Here is a 14,731-nt window from a genome sequence, read left to right as displayed (position 1 = left end):
TTTCTTGATTATTTTGTACCAACAGTCTTCTACCTGCCAGTACAAAAGTGATGATTAAGTGGCTGTAAGTCAGTGTATACGTGGGATCTTGGGTCATCTTCTTCCTGCACGTTAATATTCAGGGTTGGCAGGCCAGGATATGGTGGCATTTAGGGTTTCTAGTACTTTTAACATGATGTTTTGAGTGCCTTACTACAGGATGCTTATGGCATTATTTCTCACCTCTCTGGCTTTTAGCATTGTACTGTACCTGACATGTGCTGTTATTATCCAAAAATGTGTTATCTGTGTTGTCCCTTTATAGTTTCTGCATGAATTTCTATTTCATAAAAAGCTTCCCCTTCAAATATTGATTCCATCTCTCCTCTTTGCCACATACCCTTATAGTAAAGATTATAAAGTTGTGGAGTACAAGAACATCATACACTCTTTCATTATATCTTGTTATATCACTGTGTTGCATTGCTGTGAGGTGTAAGTCCTGTCTGTACAGCATAGCTTCTGTTTGTGTTTATCTGCTGCTTTGTCTTTGCTGAAATATTTATGAAGCCAATTTGTTCATGCCACGATCACTTGTAAAAGGCAGCTGTTAAATTGCACATCAGCACACTGATAATTTTCTAGAAGTAAATCAGCACTGTTAGACTGCCCCCTTTGTGAGACAGTTAAAGTGCTATCAGGTACAGCAAATCTATGTTGTTGGTTAATTCAGAGAGAAATGTCGTGGTGTTCTGTGTGGAGTGGTGAGATGCTGATGGCCATGACTCAAAAGATAAAATGATGACAGGAAATGCAATCCTTTTTATATGCATCTTTTTGAATGTCAGTACTTAATATAAAATTGTCTCAATATGCAATAGTTCACAGAATAAATTCTCACGTGGTTTGTTACTGTGGTATTTCTCACTAAAAACCCCTGCCCCCAAAATTTCCCCCTTGCTCTCTACAAGAGTGTGGTGTTTCTTTAATTAAAATGGCTGATGTAATGATATCACAAGCTTTGAAAATTAAAATGGGTACTCTGGAAGAATTACAGGTTCTAGCTAAGGCTATAAAGCATTTTGGTTACTGGTTCCTAAAGTTAGTATTCTTCTTTTTCTCCCTCCCCTCTATCCTAGCTGGTAAGTGTGGCTGTGAATGTTTTGTGTTTGAATTAACTGGTTGGCAGCTTGGTTAATGTGTAGACAGAACTCTTGGTTATTTCTGTATTGTATTTATCTATTTATTTATTTATTTTAAAAGCACTCATTAAAAACCCACGGCATACTCCCAAACTTGAAGGAATAGATTTTTTGGCTCCTGTCTGCTTTGAATGTAATCCAAAACAAATGTTGTTTGATAATGGTTTACAGTTGCATTGCACAGGTTGCTCTTCATGATAAATAATTAACACCCTTTGTGTTCTTGATTGCAGATTTTCAAAACCCTGCCTGATGCTACTTTCCCTGAGCCAATCTCTATGTCAGTATCTCCTCCAAATGCCCCACCAAGGCAGTCAAGAAGACAAGGACAGCGTATTAAGAGGCCTCTGGCTGTTTACAATCTCTGCCTGGAGTTGGAAGATGGTAAGATGTTAGTAATAATTTCAGTCCTTGAATCAGATGGGCTGTGTATCCTATCTCCAGGAGATGTTTTCATTTCATGTTTCATTTGTATACGTGTGTGGATGCACATGCACGCTGGTTTAATTGCTTTGGAACATGCAAAGAAGCAAGGAGAGCTACAGAGAAAGGACAGCAGGGAGTACTGTCCTGTGACTTACGTTTAAAAGTAGGACGGACTGTCTTAAATATGCTTTTCTCCTCTAAAAAAGAAGCAGCTCCTATTTCTTTGGGGAAATCTGTTTGACCTCTACTGAAGATTACACAGCCATAAGATAAATGGAGAGAGAACTAAAATTAAAGCAAATCTTTTATGAGAAGAGCTAATGCACTTTACAGTTAAATTCATCTGGATTAAAGGCTCAGGTCACCACTGCACTGGCGAATACCACTACTTCACTTGAATCTTTAATACCTTGCTGTAACTAGCAGTAAATACTTGTCAACTTGCCTTACTGCTGAAAAGCAATGGAGAGAAAAAAAAAAAAAGTCTTGCTTTTGCATGGAGTCTGCAGTAGCAACATACAGTGAGGCAAAGGGTGTATAACATCTTATATATTCTGACTGTTGGCCAGAAACATAATCATTTTCCTGAGATTTCATGGCTTGGGGGTACGTACAGTACTGAGGAGGCAAGTCAGGGCTCATTTTGTGTTACAGTTTTTCTCCACCCTATTCCTTTTGTCTCTCCTAATGTTTTTAGTCAATTCTCTTTTCACGTGAAGAGCCATGGGATCAGGGCACAAAGTCCAGTTACAGCAAGTGAAAATAAACAGGAAGGTTTTGAACTCCTGCAGTAGTAAGAGATTCACTGGTGAACTGTCACTAAATTGGTGGTTAACAGTGGTTGATTTAATGAGGCAAGAACACAAATACCTACCACAGATGTTAAGTGCGGGTTTTAAAAATAAATTCAGGACTGTTTATAGTCTCAAAGCCAGTTTTGCAAAGAGTCAGCAAGAAACTCAGCATTCCTGCCATCGGGTTTGATTCACCAGAGAGATACATAATCTGTGCCTTTCTTTTCTTGCATCACATGTGAAACTAAATGCCTTGACTAGAAGATGTTTAAGGTGTATCTGCTTAAAAAGCTTAACTGTGTTAATTTGAATAGTATGCTGCCAAAAGCTAAGAAGTCTCTTGAGCTACATCTACAATAATAAATTTATCCTCATTTGAAAAACAAAACAAAATTGAAACCACTCACAGAGCTGTTTATGTCTAATTTTGAATATGAATCCTAGCAGGACGCAAGAAGTACCACAACTTCTCCAATTCCATGGAGCAAGGTGTGCACTGAGGAGCTGACTTTGACCCAAACACAGTAGACAGAAAGCACTTGGTGGGTTGTTTTTATTCCAAGAGCCAAAAATACAGTGTTACTGTTGAAAACTGTTACAAAGATTCAATTTTGCCTAAATGCTGTCCATATTCTTGTCTAATTTGGGCATCTTGGCAAAGAGCTGCGATTGTTAAAGGCTGTAATAGTTATATGTCATACAGGACTCTGGTACTTGTCTGGGAGCTGTAGTGGGGTGAACTGCAGAAGAGCCTAATACATCACCATACTTATTAAAACCATGATGACGGCTGAACTGCTGCAGGTGAAATTTTGGTGGTATCTGACAATAACATTTCCCCTTGTAACTGCTAAAAAAAATACCCTCTGTGGCCTGTGAAGCCACTACCAAAGGTAGCAGGATCCTCAGGCTGCTGGTAGCTGCTGACCACGTGCTAATGGCTGTTTTCCTTGTGTTCAGCCGGGCAGCTGTGTGAGGACAGCGGTCAGTAGTTGGGACAATGGCTCTCGGGCACGTGTGCCGTGCACATGCAGCGCTGCAGTACCTAGAGCCCAGCTGCGTCACTGCACGCTCTGAGCCACTGCCCCAGTGGCTGCACGGTGTGTCGATGAGCAGGCTCATGAATTATCTAGTCCCTCAGTAGAGCTCAGTGCCTCCAAATACGCGCCCTGGCCTTCAGTTGCTTTCTTCTTTGGAGAGGGGGTGAAGGAATAAAAGTGAACCTGGGCTCCATTCCATATTTACCTAGTTTCTTGGCTAACAAATGCATGTTTTATAACTGCTCTTTGGAAGATTTTATCCTGTGTGTGTTTTTAACAGGAAATTAAACATTAAACCCCTTCCCTCCCCTCCGCCCCCCCTTATTCACAATGGCATGAGTTAAGCACCAGGCACAAGCCAGTGTTTTGTATTTCCTGGATATGGCAAAATTATCATAATCTTGTTTTAAACAAGCAGCTGATACATATTTATATGTAAATATATTTGTAGACAAATATATCTCTAAAGTTATTGTGATTATCTATAAATATTCTCTATGCCTTGAAACTAGAACTATGTTGGAGACAAAATCTCTCTGTGCTGGAAAACTTCTTGAGTGTGTTTCTTTTAGGATTGTTATGCAAACCAGGAAATTGTTAGAAAAGCGGAAACAAGTCTTTAGCTATCAGCTGCTCCAGGGAGTTAACAGGCTTCAGAATCAACTGCTTGAATTGGAAATGCAGGGTTCAGGCCAGGTTTCTTTTTAAAAGCACGTTTGCAGTCAAGAAGCTTCTTGGCTGCACACAAAATGTATGCAGCAACCACCCAGAAAGGGCTGTAAGATATATGAATATTGGTAGCTATAATAGCTGAAGAACACACACTACGTTTGATAAAAATCTTTATTTTGCCTTCTTGTAATTAGTTGTACTGAATTCTGATAGTGCATAGATTTTCCTTCCTTATCCGTGGCAATTAGATGATTAAAGCTATTTGCAAACAATTCAAAGATTATATTTACTATCATGAGGGTCTTTGTTTCCTGAAAGACCAAGTTAAGTCACAGATGATACTGTCTGTTTTTCTTTCAACTTCTTTCTTTCAACTTTTCTTCTTTCCTCTGTGGTAAGCCAGTTACTAAATTTTCACTCTGAAGTTTTTTGACATCCTAGTGTCTCGATAAGAACTGGACCTAATGGGGAACTCTGAACTACTTTCATATGTGGCCTAGACTCAAAAGTTCTTGTTTCAGCAAAATGCAGATTTGTCTGAGATTTACATTAGGACCATTTCCAGAGTTTTCTAGTCTTCTAAAATGAAGATTTGGGATTTGTTTTTGGTGGTAGGGATTTTTGTTTGGTTGGTTTTTGTTTTGTTTTATTTAAATCTGTGGAAATTGCTGTATCTTTCCCCCTCACTATCTGAATGAATTTCAGAGTGAATAGCAGTGCAGGAGCTCCTGTGGTTTACAGTCTCATCTATGTACGAATGACTTTTCATCATCTCTCTGTCTCTCAGTGCAGAGAGGGAAAGACTGTTAGCTAGAGTAAGGAGTTGTTTATCCTGTTCTTCTAAAAACGTCATTGGGTCTTTATTTTCCATTTGGACAGTCAGTATATATCAGAAGAGATCTCTGTTTACATTTTTTCTAGAGGGCAATGAAGATTTAAATTTTTGTTCCCTTACAATTTTATTTAGATTTTAGACCTTTCTTGTCTTATAGAAAAATCAACAGGTTTGGGGCTTCTCTTGTTTGTTTGTTGCATTCATTTTTTTTTTCCCAGTGACTTTGAGATTATTAAACTGTTCTGCAGGGCTATTAAAGCAATGTGACAAGAAAAGTCCCCTGTAAGGTAGGCAGTGTAATGCAGTCCATCCAGGATGAGCAGATAATCAGCACAAATTTCATAAATCATACCTGGAGTCAAGAAATGGGTCATGCGTAGCACTTTGTCCAACTACAGAACAACTTGCTTTCTTAACAAAACAGAATATACATCTTAAACCACAGGGCCTGATGATGCCTTATTCTATTTGAATACCCTCTAGGTGCCAAAATTTCTCCTTGGTACGTATATGGACATAGCACATTCGTGTCAAAGGGGGGCTGCATTGTTCTTTTTGTAGGGCATTTGTATCCTATTCCCCCCACTTTGGAACTCATATGGGTTGTTTGTGATAGCTTGCTCCTGCTGCTATAAACTAAATACTTTATTTATAGTGATTTAGAAAACAGATTCTTCAGCAGAAATCTAAAAGAAATAAAAATTAGAACTGCTACTTAACCCTTCAAAACTGTGCTAATTTATATTGCCCTTTGAAGTATTTAGGGGAGCCATAGTTATGAATGGTATGTTAGTGTTGAATAGGAGTAGCTGGTTATGATTTTTTGTGGAGATTGGAGGGAGACAGCATCTTAATTTGGGTGATAAATTACTTTGCATGAATTACTGTGGCATTCAATTAAATTACTTTATGAGAGTAAAATGTGATATGTGTAAGGCTACATAGCAATATTCCTTCCCTCTGCTCCCTTCCGTCACTTCCTGCCCCAAACACAGAAGTAAAAAAATCATAAACTTCATCTGGAATTACTGAACATAAAACCTGGATGTTAGAGGAAGCCTTGGATTTATAATGAGACTGGTCTTCAGGGCTGGAGCAGCCCAGAACTGTAAGGTTGCAGGTGTGAAACCTGGCCTTGAACTCTTTCTATTTCTGAATCTGCTGCTTGGAAGTGTTTCTGTAACCTGGCACATAGTAGGGGAAATGGAAAGAAAAGCAGCTACACAGGCATATCAAAAAGCCATAAGGCCCTGCAACACTTGCTTACAAAGCTATTGTTAACAGCTGAGCAGAACACAGCTATGCTGTCACAAAATAAGTGCACCAATGTTAGTCATGAGGGGAAGATCAGGATGACTGCTGTTTGCTGTGTGGAATTTCAGACAGTTTGTATTTCATCTTGCTGCAAGAGTAGTTCCTGCAGTTCTGTGTGATCCATCACAGCTTTTTCCACCTGATGGCTCCAAGTAGGATGTGTGCTACAAAGTTAAAAGTCTTTTTGAGCTACTGCCAGTGAAGGTAAAGCTTTTTCTCATGTAATTGCAGGTCCTGCTTTCCTATCAGAGAGTTGACTTCTGCTTGGAAAGCTTTAGGTCCATAGAAGCTACTTATTTTTTTTGGAGATATGGAATAATTTTGGTCCGTACCTCGCATACACAATACACATTGTCTGGCCATTTTATCCCTGTGAGTAATCTACTTGACGGTCTGCTTGCTGCACTGTTACCAAAACTCCAATTTGTGTCATGATGTAGTAAACATCTCCTAACTTTTACATCTTTTTGAATGAGGTGTATCAGATCTTCATGGTTGGTGTGAGAATTGCCTTAGTATCATTGCCAGTGCTTGTCTGCTTTCAGTGTAAGAAATCTAGAGGCTGTAGAAATGTTCAAAGTAAACACATCCACGTGTTCACACACATGCATACAACAGGAGTCAGGGGGCAGGGGTAGGGAACTTCAGTAGACTTAAAACTAGAATCTGAGTTTAAAGAAGGAATGGGGAATTCAGGAGAATGGGTCAGTCTTTCCTTGAGGCCAGACATTATTAAAAATCTCTGATCTCTTGTAATAATCCTTCATCTCTTTAATTCTCTACCTTCTGCACACAGACATGCAGGGGCACATAATGCTGTAAGAAGGCCAATTTGGCATGCTGAAAGCCATTAATCCCAGGCATGGAAGTCACTGACGTATCTTTGCTCCATGCCAGCTGTGCCCTGGCCAACCTCTGTTACTAAAAGTAAATTCTCTCACCCGGCACACAAGAGCGTAAGTAGAACAAAGACTTGTAGCTGTTCAGCTCTTCAGTCACCTTCCTATGGATGAGAATGTGCATTTCACTGAATTAGGGGTTTCCTCACATGGGATGCTCTTGCTTCTCTTCACTGCTGACAAGGATAGCAGAGAAGATCTTGCAGGGGAGAGCTGGTGGACTTTCTATAAGGCTGATATGCAAGTTAGAAAATGTTCCTCTTCTTGTTTTGCTCCCACTCCATCAGTGTTTTTCATTCGGTCACAAAAACATATATTCTTGTTTGCCCCTTAGCTTCTGGAAGCTTTTGTCCTATTTGCTCTTCTTTTTCTCTCTAATTTTCTGTTTTCTTTGCTTGAAAGTTGCACTTAGAGCAAGGTGAATTACATTACTGTTGCTTCTTCCCTTCCCAGCTGTTCTTGTGACTTGCTGAACCAACAGGGAGATTGAAGGTGTTCTTAGGGGAGATCAACAAACCTGTCACCTCGATGTTCAATTGAAACAACTGACAAACCTTCCCCTAAGGGATGCTTATCTTGTTTTCAGTAGCTTTTTTAATAAGCAATAGGTATCCCTCTTGATCCGTTCCTCTACTGGAGTCACTGTTAGGACTAAAGGAGAGAGGTGAACAAAATGAAGAAGGAGGCACAGCCAAGTGTCAGCAGCATAGTGAAAATATTTCAGAGTGGCTTTCTTGCGAGAGACCCATCACATACACAGTGTGGTAGCTGTTAGTCCTTGTCATTGGCCAAGTTGTGGAATTATTGGTGAAAAACTTAAGAAGTCAGAGGAAGTAATTGCAAGCAAAGCAAGTTAAATAGCAAGAGAAAAGGAGACAACAGCATGATGTTATCTCTGATAGCTCAGGGAAAGAGGTTGTGAACAGCTTACCTCTTGGGGGTGGAAGAACCCTTACAGACACATCTTCCAGCTGATTGGTGCCTGAATTGCCAGCAAAACAGAAAAGGAAACATGGAAGAATATTTTCATGTACTTGGAGGTTTTGCTGGTATTTAACAAGTGCTTCTGACTTAGGGAATTTTCAGGCCTGGTGGTTGTACCCCTTTTTGATCTGCTCTGGTTTTTCACAGTTCTCATTCTCATGGATGAGACCAGAGGTCTTCCATTGTATGTTTTAATAAAGGGCTGGATCATAGGTTAATGTTGCCTGGCCTGGTGGAAACCCAACCTCAGTGCTACCAAAAAACTATGAAAGCAGTGGGACAGTCTATTTATCTTACTATTTGTCAAAGTTCTCAGGCAGTGGCTTTTCATTGTTGCATTTTGCAGCCATGAAATTGGTTGGCATCTGGCCAGCCTGGTAAGGCTGGAGATCATGTGTGGTTTCCTGCCAAGCCAGCTCTGGTAAAAATGAGTAATTTTTGAGTTTAGATGCTGCTCTTGTTATCATGGTGTACACAAATCAAAAGAGGAACCCATCTGCAGGCTTGTATCTGATTTCTGTTGCGCTTCAAAATTTAATTACGTGATATAATTAACATCCCGACGTTGTATCTGTGACTCTGTCTTGAACTGTTTTTCCACAGCTTGAGGAATAAATTGGGATTCTTTACCCATTTTAGCTTGCTCAGCAAAAGGCTACGTGTCTTTGGGATTTTATTGATGTAAAATAATCCAAGCAGTATTTCTCCTGAATTTTGAGAGATGACCTGCAGTAAGGGGGATATTTAATGATACGGGGTAAGTGTATCTGTAGAAAGATGCTTGTTTAAAATTGAACTTTGCATTTTAAAAATGGACAAAAAAATATCAAAAAGGAGGAGACCAGGACAAGATGATGGTCCCCAAATTCCATTTGCCCCTAAGTAATTTGCAGATGAGCACATTTCTTTCCCTTTCCTAGCCCCAACTCAAACATCTTGTGGCCTTTTCAGCTACAGTTCTTGAGTTGCATCATCCAGTCTTGAGGCAAATTCTGTCTAGCAAGGCTTCCTCCTTTTTCTGACGTATCGGAACCACTATGGAGTTGGGAAAAACAGCCTTTCTACAGGAAAGCTACTCTGTGCCTAAAGTACACATGCTGCTACATGCACGCATTTGAAAAATATATTAAAGTTGGTCTTTATCTAGGGAAAAACTCTAGTAAGCTTGAATAATTGTGTTAATTATTTTGTCTGAGAGAAAAAAGTAGCTGGCGCAGGGATCTGATTTGTGCTGCATGTGTTGTGTGTGACAGCATGAAACTGATGGGGTGTGGGTTGTCTGCTGTCCATTTGCTTTGCTGGCTTTAGGCTGGATGAGTCTATGATGTCTAAATTTATGTAAGAACTAACTCCATACCAGGGCAGTGCTGCGGTGTACAGGATTTGCTACATGCTGGGGATATTAATGGGTACTTTTGGATAATGGAATGTGGTAATACAAATCTATTTTTCTGAGCATTTACAAGAATCTGACCTCCAAAATACCCATTATTCAGGAGCAGTGAAATAACTTGTTTAGTTTTAGCATTCACTATGATTGCTTTTTTAACCAAATAATAGGTCACTATTAGCTTTCAGTCAAGGTTTCACCTTGATTTGGAAACATGTTTAAAAAGCACACTTTCTGTGATCTGGAGGTGAGTAATAAACAATTGACCAGTTTTAGTGGCATGACAAATAAAAGTACACAATTTCTTAATTTACTCAGAAACAGATGACTTGGCTTCATTAATTCAGAAAACTTTAAAAAGAAAATTGAAGTAGAAGAAGAATGTCTGAGTTCACCTGGTGTTTGGTGTGATTTACCACAGGATGAGTGGTACTTTAAATAGTGAATAAACGGTGCAGCCCTGCATCTAAAAAAAAAGGCTTTTCTTGACTGCAGAGTCCTCTGATCACTCTATCACAGAAAAATTTCTCCAATGGAGTTACTTCTAGCTTTCCAGGAACGACTGAATCCTTTCCAGAATAGTTGGTATGTTGTTTCATGGCATCATTTAAAGATTTATTAACTGTGTGAGGCAACTTTGGTTATGATTTCATATCTGTTTTCTGTAGATGCTGAAGATCTAACACTTGGAACTAAGCACTTGCTTGATCAAGGATATTTATGATACCAATATTTCTTTTCTATCCCTGATCTATGGGGTTCCTGTTAAAATGAAAGCATAGTACATACCCCCAAAGCTACTATCTACTTGGTTGAACTTCTGTATTATGGTGAGAAGTTAGCTATTTATGGGGAGCACATGTTTGTTGTCTCAGAGCGGGATGCAGCTGTGATGCTGATGGGGGAGGATGGGTGGCTGCACAGCAGTGCAGCTGCTGCTTCCCCACCTTGTGATGCACAAAATGTCAGACTTGAAGGTGGCAACAGGGATTTGGCAACATCTTCAGCGTACTCTCCACAGTAATTCTCCCCATCATCCCTTGTCTATGACTCAGCCTGTTTGTGTTGAAGTCAATAAGATGGATTTTTATCCTCTTATTTTACCATGATTTGCCTATGCAATGACCATTTAAAACATATATGACAGTTCTGTTTGATCTAATCTGTGTATCTCAACACAAACAATCACATATTCCTCATTTACTCCAGAAAAATTCTCTTCCATAAACTGCTTTCATTCTTTGGTTACCCTTAAACTATAGGCATTGGTTGTACTGTTGACATTATAGATTAGTCTTGCTTTTAACATTAAAGCATGTAATTCATCAGTTTACTTAAGCTGAAGTTGGAAGAAAACTCTCTCACTTAAGCAAGCAATTGATAGTGTTAACTCTCTGCTTTTCATGGTTCTCAATACAAATGCTTTTTTCTTATTTAGAATTCTCAGAGTAAAGTAAGGATCTGATTATTGACACTGCTGAAGTATTTCAGGGTTTTTTTTTCCAACTTTGGATGCCAATAAAAAATATTCTTAGACTAGCCAGATGGAAAAAGGAGAAAAAAAGGCAGTGGGGAGACATGTCATGCTCAGTTAGGTAGAAGCTGAGTTCAGATTGCTGGTAAGGAGGGTCTGAGAGCCTTTACTATCTGAGACTCCTCCAGATAAAAGGCAAAAGGAATTGAGGATTTATGTATTTGCTAGAGAACAGCTGGGTGAGGTAGGTCTTAGTCTGTGCAGGTACTTTGTGGGTATCTGTCATTATGAAAAAGGGTGACACAAGGCAGGGAAGGCAGGAAGGATATTTGGGTTAGAAACTGAAGGGTAAGTAGTACCAGCTAGATACATCAGTAAACTGTTAGATTCAGCCTGAGGTATTTATTATTTTCTAGATGGGGCTGGTCTGAACGATGAACAGCCATAAAGGCAAAGCAGAGGGTGTCTGTTGCAGAGGTACAGTGAAAGCTCAAAGGCTTGGATGAGTGTTGTGATTAGATCAGTGAAACAAGAAGATAATTTACATGACAGTTTAAAAGGATCCAAGCAGTCAAAAAATTAAAATAGTATGCAAAAGGTGGTGAGAATGTGAAACAAGTTTTTGACTCTCTTGAGAGTAAAATTGGATCTTACACCTATTTGCGTAGGATGGGGACATGAATTGTAGAAGCAGCTTGATGGCAGCTCCAGAAAGATGGCCAAGCTGAGCTCAGAGTCTTCCCACAAATGTGACGAAGGAAAGGTGAAGAGTTGATGGCTGGAATGTTGACAGAAATTTGTGAGATGTCATAGAGACTTACTGCTTTTGTACCGAGAACCCTCATGTCCTTCATCTGTTCAGGCACTCTTTGGCACCCAAAAATGAGTATAATAGGATAGAAAAAGGAGGGGGATTGACATTTTTAGAAGGAGAAGGTGAAGGCACCAAGAACACCAAACTGTATGCTCAAGGAATAATATATATGAGCTTTAAAGGAAATCACATCTTGCATGTTTTATAAGGTAAGAGCTCATCAGAATTCAAGGAGTAGGAAAGAAAAATAGGAAGTTTCTGGAGTTCCTCTTAGAAAGGACCTTTCAGTCCAATGTGTCAGTCAGTGTTTTCATAGAAGTTGGAGACCTGACAATGCTGCTCACTGGAGAACAGTGCTGGAGATAAAGAGGAGTGAGAGGAGAGAAACAGTAAAAAATACTAGACTATCAATATTAGGAGCCCCTGACTTCCGAGGTAAAAGGAAACCCATAAAGCTGATTCAGTTCCAGCAATGTCCTTAACACACACTTTAAGAAATAAACCATGTCAAAACTTAAAAGGCAGCTTTCCAGCAGCTTAGCATCTTTACTGGTTCTACAGAGCAAAATATAGGAAGAGGGCAGGGGGTTGGGAAAAGAGGAAATAGCTAGAAGTAAATGTGTGTTACGAGTTTTGAAGAAGTATCAAAAAGAACTTAGTTACGATAATCAATGTGTGTTCAACCAGAAATGCTCACAGGTAGGCCTGTTGCTAGGTGAATATTTTGAATAATGCAAAGTCACCTAACTTGTCTGAAAAAAGGTCTCTAGTCATGGGGTTGTATAGCTTGGCAATGTTAATTTTTAAAACATCTTGTAGCTTGCTGAAGAAGTTTGAAGCAACTGGAGGGATGCTAATGGAGTAGCAGTATTTAGAAAGGTAAATACAAATCTTTGACGATATATTTGCACATGGGACAAAGCAGAATTGCAAATAATGACAGGCGGTAGGAGTTGTGGTTGTGTGCTAAGCTGCAGCCATTCAAACAAAATAAACCTGGTTGTATTGAGAAACAAGTGTACAGATTTTAGAGGGAAAATGTAGCCCAAAGTTACAGAATGGAGCACATCCTTAGAAACAATGACTCTGCTAAGTCTGTTGGTCACAGAGGGCAATCAGCTCATCATAATATTAATTTAAAGCCATGGCAAAAACAAGTGCCAGCCCTGGATGTGCCAACGGGATTGATGAGTAGGAGTAAACAGTGGAATTAATGCTTAGTGTCGTCCTGATGGAACCACAACAAAACCCCATAGAATCACATCTGATGTAGCCTTTTCAGAGAGAACACTGGGAAATTGTAACAGCTTTATCAAATAGATGCGTGATTCCACAGCTGCAGAAGTAAGAGATTCAGTGTTAAACTTCAAAAGGAGATCATTGAAATACTGTCACACAGCACAGAAACCTTATAGGAGAGGTAATATAATAATTAGTAGTGCATATTACATGGGTCATGCCTGAAAGTAAGGCCTAACAAAATGAAGGTACATGCATTGATTGGCAAGTATGTTAATTAGTAACCAATTGATTCTTCATTCCCTTTATCATCTACTGATGTTTTCAGACAATGACTATTTGGACGATGTAGTTTGACCCCAATGTGAGATGGGCATTAATCAAAAGCAGTTTATGAAGCTGAATAAAGAGATAATGAGGCACAGTTCTATGGCCTCTGCCATGTACAGGAATTACTATAATTTCTGAAGTTAGCAGAACTTTTGGCACTGACATAGAGGGTGAGATCTTTGTGCTCTTGAAATCATAGCAATGACCTTATATTTTGAAGACTTAGGTTTGGAGCATATATTGTTTTTAGTCATGAAAATGTGCTAGGTGGTCTTAGTCATCTGTGTTTGCAGTTACACAGAATTGCCTCTTCCTGAATAAAAATATTGTTTTACTTAACAAAAGGAGATAATTGAAGACATCAGAAATGTAAAGTGTCTTTGAACATGTTTTTAGAGGGTTTTTATGTAGTCCCATAGAATTTAGCATGCGTTTTCCTGTTCAAATATCTAAATTTTTTTTTAGTGTTAAAAAACCCAATCTTAGTTTTGCAAGTGCCATGCAGTACAGACTGTGAGAAAACACTGGCTCAGGAAGGAAGAAGTAAAAACTCCAGGAAAGATTTAACACACAGTTTAATTTATGATAATGTCAAGCATAATTGCCTGTATACTACAGTCTCCAATGTTGGCTCTGCTGTGCGTGACTGAAGTGTTTAGTGGCTTTGATTTTTTTGTTTTATGGGGTTTTTTTACTTCTTCTATGTGTTCTGAGAAACAATTCAACAGAATATCCTCTGCTTTCTATGGGGAGGTGCTGTGAATTGGTCATATTTGTACTATTAAAAAACTAGATTAATATCCATTTTTACTGTGTTTTAGTAATGCTAAGTGAATGGTTGAGGTAAATATGGCCTTCTGATACAGTGTATGTAGTTTGATAATCTAGGTTGTGCTAATAGTACTGCTTTGAAAAGAAATTGTGATGGATTAAAAGGACTTAAGTCTAGTTCTAAGGAATTTATGAAGTAAGGTTGCAATACCACTGTCTGATCTCCCAGATGTTTATCACTGTGACACATACATCTGCAAATGAGATGTAATTATTTAGTTTTTACCTGACACTCCTGTGATTCTCATGTTATGTAAATGTCAGGCAGCAGCACCGTGGCCTTGGTGCAGTGGGGAGGTGCCAGGTGAGCAGGATTGGGCCACAGTGCAAGTGACTCACTTTCCTAGGTTAATGTTTTCCCCCTCAAAGCATATCACACTTTGGTACTACGGGCTAATTTAGATCCTTAAATTAGCAGCTGCTTGGGGAGAAATTTCCAGATGATCACTTTTATCATTTCACTGTTTTTCATTGTATGTCATTTTACTCTCTAGGGAGGTTGTTCTCT

The 14,731-nt window shown here is 39.1% G+C and overlaps 1 protein-coding gene across 2 annotated transcripts in view; it reads left to right on the top strand.

Annotated features, from left to right (window-relative positions):
- Positions 1-14,731, top strand: part of ARHGAP10 (Rho GTPase activating protein 10) — a 144,744-nt gene that overhangs the window by 102,510 nt on the left and 27,503 nt on the right. For both annotated transcript variants that reach the window (XM_039550703.1, XM_039550702.1), the window contains one exon: positions 1,415-1,565. In XM_039550703.1, the coding sequence (XP_039406637.1) occupies positions 1,415-1,565 (151 nt within the window). The remainder of the gene's footprint in view (positions 1-1,414; positions 1,566-14,731) is intronic.

Source organism: Corvus cornix, chromosome 4 (genome assembly GCF_000738735.6).
Source record: "Corvus cornix cornix isolate S_Up_H32 chromosome 4, ASM73873v5, whole genome shotgun sequence".
In the NCBI taxonomy this organism is placed as follows: domain Eukaryota; kingdom Metazoa; phylum Chordata; class Aves; order Passeriformes; family Corvidae; genus Corvus; species Corvus cornix.
The sequence above is the reverse complement of the archived record's forward strand: the minus strand, read 5'-3'. Positions and strand labels throughout refer to the sequence as shown.